This window comes from Nelumbo nucifera, chromosome 4 (genome assembly GCF_055504915.1).
Source record: "Nelumbo nucifera cultivar China Antique chromosome 4, China Antique-T2T, whole genome shotgun sequence".
Taxonomy (NCBI): Eukaryota; Viridiplantae; Streptophyta; class Magnoliopsida; order Proteales; family Nelumbonaceae; genus Nelumbo; species Nelumbo nucifera.
Window position 1 is genome coordinate 82,397,723 of NC_142652.1, and position 8,469 is coordinate 82,406,191.

The following is an 8,469-nucleotide window of genomic DNA, read 5'->3' on the forward strand; positions in this document are numbered from 1 at the left end:
TAGTCACTGTCATCCTTGGGTTACAAGCAATCGCCATCTGATCATTCTTTCTTCACATTTAAGTCCAGATGCTCCTTTGTTGTTGTTTTGGTATATGTTGATGATGTCATCATTATAGGGAATGACCACTATTTTTTTCTTAGACTAGAGGTATCTAGATCAAGTGCTGGCATCTCTCAGTCAACAGAAGTATGCTCTTGACATCATCCGAGAACATGATAGATTGCAAGTCTTGTTCTACACCCATGGAACCTCATTTCACCAACACCTTCAGTCCAACATATTCAGATCCAGCCCAGTATCACCGTTTGATAGGTTGCCTTATCTACTTAACTGCAACAAGACCAGACATATGTTTGTTGTCAACTATTTAAGTCAATTCATGCAAGACCCCAAACAAGAACATTTTGATGCAGCTTTGTGAGTGGTACACTACATCATAGGCATTGTGACCTGTGGCATTTTCTTCTCAACCTCCAATCCTCTCCAACTCCATGGATTTTGTGATTCTGACTGGGCCAATTGCCTCCTGACTCATCACTCCACCACAGGCTATTTGACTTGGAAATTCTCCTCTATCATGGAAATCCAAGAAGCAACACACTTTCTCTCACTCCTCTTCTGAAGTAGAGCATAGAGCCATGGCCATTACTTCTTTTGAGTTAGTGTGGTTAAAGAGGACTCTTACTGAACTACAAGTCAATCTCTCCACTCCTACTCTTCACTATGACGGCAAAGCCACATTACACATTATTGCCAATCCCGTCTTCCATGAGTGCACCAAACACATTGAAATTGATTCACTTTATCCGTGATCTCATCCAATGGGGCGAATTGACAACCACTCATATTTCTAGCACCTCACAACCAGCAGATCTCTTCACCAAAGCTGTCTCCACAGATCATTTTTCTCATTTGTCCAAGTTGCTCCAACTTGAGAGGGGGGTGTTAGAATACTACGGTTGGTTATAACCAACCAACAGCTGTAATCTGCCACGTGGCCAAAATCGGTGACTCATTACCTCTCTCTCTCTCTCTCTCTATATATATATATGTACATGTAAACTATCAACTCAAATGAGAAATTCTTGCTCTGTTTTTCTGTCTCGATACCGTTCTTACAAACTGTTCCATCGTCAGATGTGGCAAACTACTTCGCGACATAGGTTAAAGCATTGTCTGAGGTAATTCATGGTCTTGGGACTTGGTTCCATTATATTTAAAGGGAATTGAAAGAACCACTTGCCGCAACCATTTCAAGCGATAGAAGTAGATAATAACTGTTTACTGCTTATACATTAAAAGTATGAAAATAAATGATCTTGAGGACCATGCTAGCTGTGACCAGAAAATCAGGATAATCTGTTAAAAGAAACATAAAAATTGGCAAGCACTTTGTTTACGCTATAGTCTATATTATGATCTTAAAAACACAAGAAAAGAAAGCAACCAAGAAAAAACGCTTCTTTCTTCACCACTAATCTGGTCCTCTGAAGCAATCCTTTTGAACGAACTCCAACAATGCAGTAGAGAATATATAAAAGATTCATCTACCATTACTCCACCTGGAGATTTGTATGCAAGGAATAAAATCTCCTTAAAAAGTGGCAACTCTACTCCTTTCCATTGTTTGATCCTTAAAAGTCTTATTAGCCACGACCACGTCCCCCACCTGTTACAGTATAAGGATCTATTTGATTAGGAAGAAGATTCCCTTACAGGGTTATAACTAAAAAAAACCTTATAACTGACAGGCTTGCAGCTGTCAAAGACAATTCCTAAGAGAGGATTGCTTTTCTAAACTGCGTCGGTCACATTCAGGGCACAGTCCCCTCACAAAAGTGGGTTTTCTTTAGGAAAATGTGTAATCTGTCATATAGACGACGGACTGCACAATTCTTGGATCACATATTTTGTTGTATAAATCAGAACAAGAATATTATACCTCTATTTGCACCACTCCTGCCACCAGATCCGCCTCTACCCCGTCCACCTGCACCTTTACTGCTTCCATCATCTTGGCCACGCCCAATGCCTTTTGCTGACCTCCCAGTACCATCCTCTCTCCCTCTTCCCCTCCCACGTCCTACTCCAGGAGGCTTCCTATCTGGACAATCAATTGACAAATGGGTGCAACCAAAGTAAGATTTCTACAATGGTACAAAGAGGGGCATTCATCACAAAAAAGGGAAAAAACAGAAGAAAACCAAAGATTGGGAACAATGCTTAGTAGGTAGCATGCCATGGGAAGGGCATCCTTTGTCGTGGATAGCAGATATGCAGTTGAAACTGATAAACGATAAACATCAAATAACTCTGGATCATTCCTTATAAACTGCAAGTGTTGTGCAAACGCACAGGATCTGCTGTGAATGCAAGTGTGCAAACATGGCTACATGACCAATCGTGAGTGAACACACCAGTGTCCCGTATACATAGGACCCACATTAAGCATGGACCCCATTTGTATGGAATACTGCTGCATCCACTCGTGAATTGTGATTGGTTAGTGTTCACACTAGATCTGGACTTGTGTGCAAACACCCCCTGCCAGGAGAATGGATTATGATCCATACACAGCTACACTAAAATATCAGTCAGAAACAAATCAGCCCCCTTGACCAAAAGAACCACAACAAAACAAGGCAAATATACCTGCACGGCTCTTGGTTTCTTCCTGAACTTTATCAATTACCTGAAAAACATATCCATTACGATAATCAATTAAACAAAAAACCAGGGAAAAAATTGAGTGAGATGGTTCACAGTTCACTACATTATAATGATTACAACAATAACAGCAACAGCAACAACAACAAACTAATAAAAAACATAAATTTTACTAGTCAGTATTTTGTAATATGAAAATGAAAATCATACCATGCAAAAAGACAGCTGATGCAAATTTTCTTATATTGTTGAAGAAAACAATATCCATAACACCTATTATATTTGCACATGAATAAAAGCATACACTAATTGTATTGACTGCCAAAGGCCACTAGCTCCATCATATTACTTGTGAACTATTCTCAGGCCTAAAGTGTACATGGTCATAACATACTTTTTTTTTTTTTTGATAATTAGTCGTAACATACTTATTGATCACATAAAGTGAAGGGTTAAAGTAAAGAAGGAAGACTAGCAAGGCAAGTGCCCTGGAAACAAAAACAAGTTCAACAATGGCTAGACTTGGTGCAAGATTTGGTTCAATTGCTTGAACCCCTAGCAGGCTAGAAAAAACAAGATTAAATACCATAAGAGGATATCGGATATCTTGCAACTCTGCATCATCATTGTCCTTTTTGATGCAAGCAACATCATTGTCTGTGTTAACTGCACACAATTGAACAAAGCCTTTATCCCAATTCAATGTGGTCAGCTACGCAAATCCTTGCTTTGCCATTTCACTCTAGCTACACCATATCCTCCCTCTGGCAAAGTTTGAACCTTTCAAAATCATTTCTCTACCTCTACTTGCCTTTCTTTTTTTGATGAGTAAGATAGAAGTTTTTATTTCAGAACCATATTACACAAGAATCTGGATAGGAGGAAGAAGATACAAGGCCAATGCCAATCAATTCTTGATTAAAAACTATTACAATTCTGATCCCAACGTTGGTTTTATTCATACAAAGCTTTCCCTAGTCACCCCTATTTTTGGTAGAGTGTCAGCCAATACATTTGTCAACCCATATCCATTTTGGCCTTCCCTTGCCTCTTCTAGCACCATCAACTTGCATTTAGATTGCTTCTTGGTGGTACATAGTAAGTGTCTAAAGCACATGCCCAAACCTTCTTAATCTACCTTCAACCCATTTTATACCTTCAGGGTTACCAAGGTTACTACTTATGCATTTAATTCTAATCCTATTCTTTCTATCATTGCCACTAATCTATAACATCCTCATCACTGCTATGCTCATCTTATAAACATGCCAAAACTATTTCAAAAAATAGTCATAAGTGAATAAAGTATACATACCATAAAGGAAATGAATAATAACATCCGGAAATAATTATACTTCCTAAATGAAACTAAATTAAACCATTTTACATAGCAACAACATTACATCTGAATAGTATTTTTTAATCTTTTGGAAGCTTGCACATCCTCTTGAGTACATCTTCCTTTGTTTTGAATGAAATCACTCTTCCTCCAAAAATAATCCAGAATAAGAAGAATTAGGTTTTCCCTTTTCAGAATAAACAAGACTAGACCCTGCTTATACACAAACTATACAAATGCCACCTGGGTTGTCAGCCTGAATTGCCTAATATAGATCCACACAATTCTCCATTTCACCCTCTTTCATGTAGTGAGTTTCAACAAAATAACCTTTTGTCATATCTTTAATTGGAAAAAGAACAATAAACTTAAGGGCTACTCCTTCAAGTTCAAAGTGAATAAATGAAATACAAGATTGAGTATGGACCTGAGCTGAACAAATTACAATATGTGGTTAACCCAGAAGCATCCTTTTACCATGTCAGCCCCCATAGACATAATAGCAAACTTTCCTGCTAAACAAGAGAGTAAACCCATACAGATCAAAGTATCCTTTTACCATCTTCAACCATTACCAATATTGAGGTAAAGGTAATTTATGTGTCATATGAGGGCTCAGAATTGTCCTTTGGAACATGAGACAAAATATTTTAGTAAAGGGACAGAGAGAAAACAAAATGTTTCATGCAGAAAAATCAGCCACTGAAAACAAAATCTAAATTTCAAGGCTCCTATGTAAGGCTTTTCATGCCAAGTCCACCTTGTGCATTCGTGCATATCAAGGTCAAGAAGGTCCACTAAAGGGCTAAATTTGGGCCTCTAATACAAGAGAATGCCATGAGAAGTTTGGATGAATCATAACCTATTATTGGACAAATAAGATGCTACCTTGACTAAAATACTACACTTCTTGCATTCAAAATACTCCAAGAAATCACATATTCCAATGAAGGTTAATTATAAGAATTTACTGGACACCCAAAATTTTTGTAGAAAAAGAGACCTTTTTTCAACTTCTATCCTTCACTTGCAAATCTAAACAAGAATAAAAAATTACAGTAATCAAGATCTAGGATGTGATAGCTCTATACAATAAGATCTTCAGATCCCAAATCAATCATAATGGTAGCCTTAAAATTCAGATATGGACCTTTGACCACTGACCACAGAAAAGGCTTGAAGACACATGATGGTTGCACTCATCCAAATGTCTTGTTAGCCTGGGGGATGTATTTTGGCTGATAGATATTTGATAGAGCCCAACCATCAAAGATGGAAATATACAAGGATGATAGCACCCAATAAGAAGTGATCTGTCGCAAGTTGAAGGGGCCAGAAGGGCTAGGGTTAGACCAAAAAAGACTTGGGTCAAAGCAGTAAGAAATGATTTAAGCGCCCATAATTTAACATGGATATGGCATTAAACAGAACAGAATGGTAACACAGGATTCGTGTAGCCGACCCCATATAGTTCGGATAAGGCTTTGATGATGATGATGGTGACATTTTATGTCATACTATATTCCAAAAAGTGTATCCCTACTTAGTAGAATTTTAAAACCTTAGCAGAAGACAACTTCGAGATCCAATTTATGAAAAACAGATTAATTCAGCCACTACAGCAGAAAACCAGCAAGCTTCATCTAATATATCTGAAGCCAAGACAGAGTCAACTTGTTCTGTTGTTCAAACCACCCCCAATGCAAAATCCTTTATAATTAAATAGTTTAAGCCTTCTAACATGGAACACACACATAACTTGACAAAATGAAGCATTTATCATAAAAAAAAAAACTAAAAATTGTAAAACCAAAGGGGGATTGAAATAACCAATGATTTAGCAAAGAGTGACTGATCAGTAGCCAAAGAGAAGGGAACTCTAATCAGGAAAAAACCAATCTCAATGTTATCAACAGAGAGATGCACAGTTCTACAAAAGGCTTCTCATGTAAAGTTACCAACAGAGAGATGCACAGTTAGCAGGATGCCTCTACCAAAGTAACTAGAATAAGCTAACAGACTATGCCACAAGGAGGATGTAACATGCCAGTGTCTTGGTTTGGCTAAAGCATGTCATTCCAGAACTGGGGAAAGAGAGATTAATACGAAAAAGAAAAGATGGGATGAAGTTCATTAAGGCAGGTAGCCTGTGCTATGCACCATGTGAAGGAGAGAAAATGAGCATTCCTAACCCATCAAAACAGGTGATAATTGTGTGTAGCAGAAGTCAAGGAAAGGAAGGTAGACTTAAGCTACCTTACAAGCCAACAAAGGGGTAACAAAAACTAACAGAATCAGTAACTCAACGCCATAAATGCCAAGAACCTCTGGGTGGAATCTCTCCCCCTTCTTTTATTGTCTTTTATAAAATTATTTTTCTTTCAAAAAATTCCTATTATACCAAAGTTCCTACCACATAATGTAAGGATCTACTGACCAAAAGAACAATGTCTTCATCCTGAAAGCTAAAGACTGTCATTTCAATTTGCCCCTAAGCATGCTTGATGATAGTTCTCTAGGTGCCTAGTGACAAAACAGAAGAGGAAGAAAGCCCTGAGATCAAAATGGGAACTCCCATAATAAATCATCCCTTGGTCCCCACTGCATTTGCTTATCAAGGAACCTAGTGGAATGAGGGACTCACTCTAAAATCTTGCCTCTCCGGTTTGATAGCATAACCCCTAAAAAGAAACCTCCAAAAGTACATAACAAGTATAATAACAAGATGAACTACTTGTACTTAAAATCTTGAGGGTCCTGTAATCATGATCCAATATTTAAATAAGTAGGCATCCAAAGAATCCGAAAGAAAAAGGATAGAAAGGAAATAGGAAGTAAAAGAATGCCGACATGTATAAATCTTAAACATACCTCATCTGGAACTCGAAGATACTTAATTGTATTCCCACGGATATAGCATTCTGGCATTCGCCAAAACCTGTCTCCATCCTATAAGTTAGACCAGATCTACGAATCAGAGAAGATGGAACTATTAATCAAACGGCAACTCAGATTCAAGTTAAGCAAAAAAGAGCATACTTTCGAAGTACAGATAACTTCACGTAGATGAATGTTCATCCAAGTGTCGCAATTCACCAAATGCCCGTTGTAAGTTTCTCCATTCTTCAGCTCCACCAGCTATCCCAACAAACAACAACCGTAGCATAAGGAATTGAAAGCGCTCAAATATAGAGCAGGAAAAAAAAAAAAAAAGAGATGAAAGTCACCTCTTAAAAAAACAACAACAAAAATGCAGTTTTGAACAGATACGACGCATTCTAATGGTCAATGGAACCCTCAAAACCCAAAACCCTAACCCTAAAATCATTTCAACAGAAACAAGGCTCTTACCATAGGATGACCCTGTGCTGTCTTCAGTAGTGAAAGAGGGAGCTGCAATGATACCACCGAGTGAGTAAAAATACCAACAGGAATGCCCTACATACCTAAAAGCGGCAATCCTAACACAAAACCAGGTCAAGCAGTAGCATACCATCTTCACAGACTCGAAACCAAGACCAAGCTCCTATAACGCACACCTGCAACTAAATCGTCGTCGGAAAAGCAAACAAAAGTCAAATAGCTTCCAAGCCTGCTGAACCTTCAAAAATCAACCGCTTTAGCCCAATAGCTCTAATTTAAACCCTAAATTTCGATAAACCCCGGCTTCCCAAGAAGCTCCAAGAAGCGTTTACAGATTGCAGAATAAGTAAAAAGAGAGAAAAAAACATGAAATGATAAAGCCAAAAACCGTAAATCGAGCAAGAAAAACAAGTAAAATACATATATTCTTTTAGAAAATGTAAATAAATAGTACACCTGTTTCGAGAAGCGAGCTCTTTGTAATGGGATCGAGCGGGATTTCTTGCCAGAAGTGTTTTGAGCGTTTTTCCTTTGAAGTCGAATGCTCTCTGCTTTATTAGGGAGCTGCTAATCGAAGCTCACCGTATTAGAAAAAATATTAATATTTAATATTTAATATCATTAATTAAGTATTATGCAATCCAAATTCCAAAACCATCATCAGTATATTCCTTTGCCTTTTGCCTAAAAAAAAGAAAGGAAAAATGGAGAATCCTATTGATCTCAAATCTCAATAATTGGACCGAAGTGGGTAGACGATGAGTAAGGTCTAGCAACCCGTCCGAGTTATCGGACTAACTCGGACACGGAATCGCCGATGGCACTATGACAGCCGACTGTCGTAACAGTGTAACTGTAACTCTTGATATGCATGAGTGACATGACCATCTCAAGTCTCACCTGTGCTGTCTCTAATAAACGGTTTAAAAATCTTCCACGTGACAATATGATTTGAGGCCTAGGAGTGTTTCAAATTGTGGTTTTTTTTTTTTTTTTCAAACCAAACCGGTCTTTTGGTTTTTTAAAATCTCGAACCAAAATTGAACTGAAATTAAATAAATAATATATTTGTATATATACATATAAATATATTTTCT

At 37.7% G+C, this 8,469-nt stretch overlaps 1 protein-coding gene across 3 annotated transcripts; it reads right to left on the bottom strand.

The window, feature by feature from the left end:
- Positions 1-1,270: 1,270 nt before the first annotated feature.
- On the bottom strand, positions 1,271-7,969 carry EMB1644 (Small nuclear ribonucleoprotein family protein). 3 transcript variants are annotated; one of them, XM_010271234.2, is made up of 8 exons: positions 7,829-7,969; positions 7,503-7,554; positions 7,361-7,402; positions 7,049-7,147; positions 6,881-6,958; positions 2,656-2,695; positions 1,946-2,107; positions 1,271-1,672 (listed from the first exon to the last, which is right to left on the bottom strand). In XM_010271234.2, exons 2-8 carry the CDS (start codon positions 7,503-7,505, stop codon positions 1,650-1,652), a joined length of 447 nt encoding a protein of 148 aa, XP_010269536.1. In that variant the 5' UTR covers positions 7,506-7,554; positions 7,829-7,969; the 3' UTR covers positions 1,271-1,649. The 3 variants fall into 3 exon arrangements, with proteins under 3 accessions (XP_010269536.1, XP_010269537.1, XP_010269538.1); XM_010271235.2 differs by having other exon boundaries at positions 7,503-7,610; positions 7,829-7,936; XM_010271236.2 differs by having other exon boundaries at positions 7,503-7,548; positions 7,829-7,926.
- Positions 7,970-8,469: the final 500 nt, after the last annotated feature.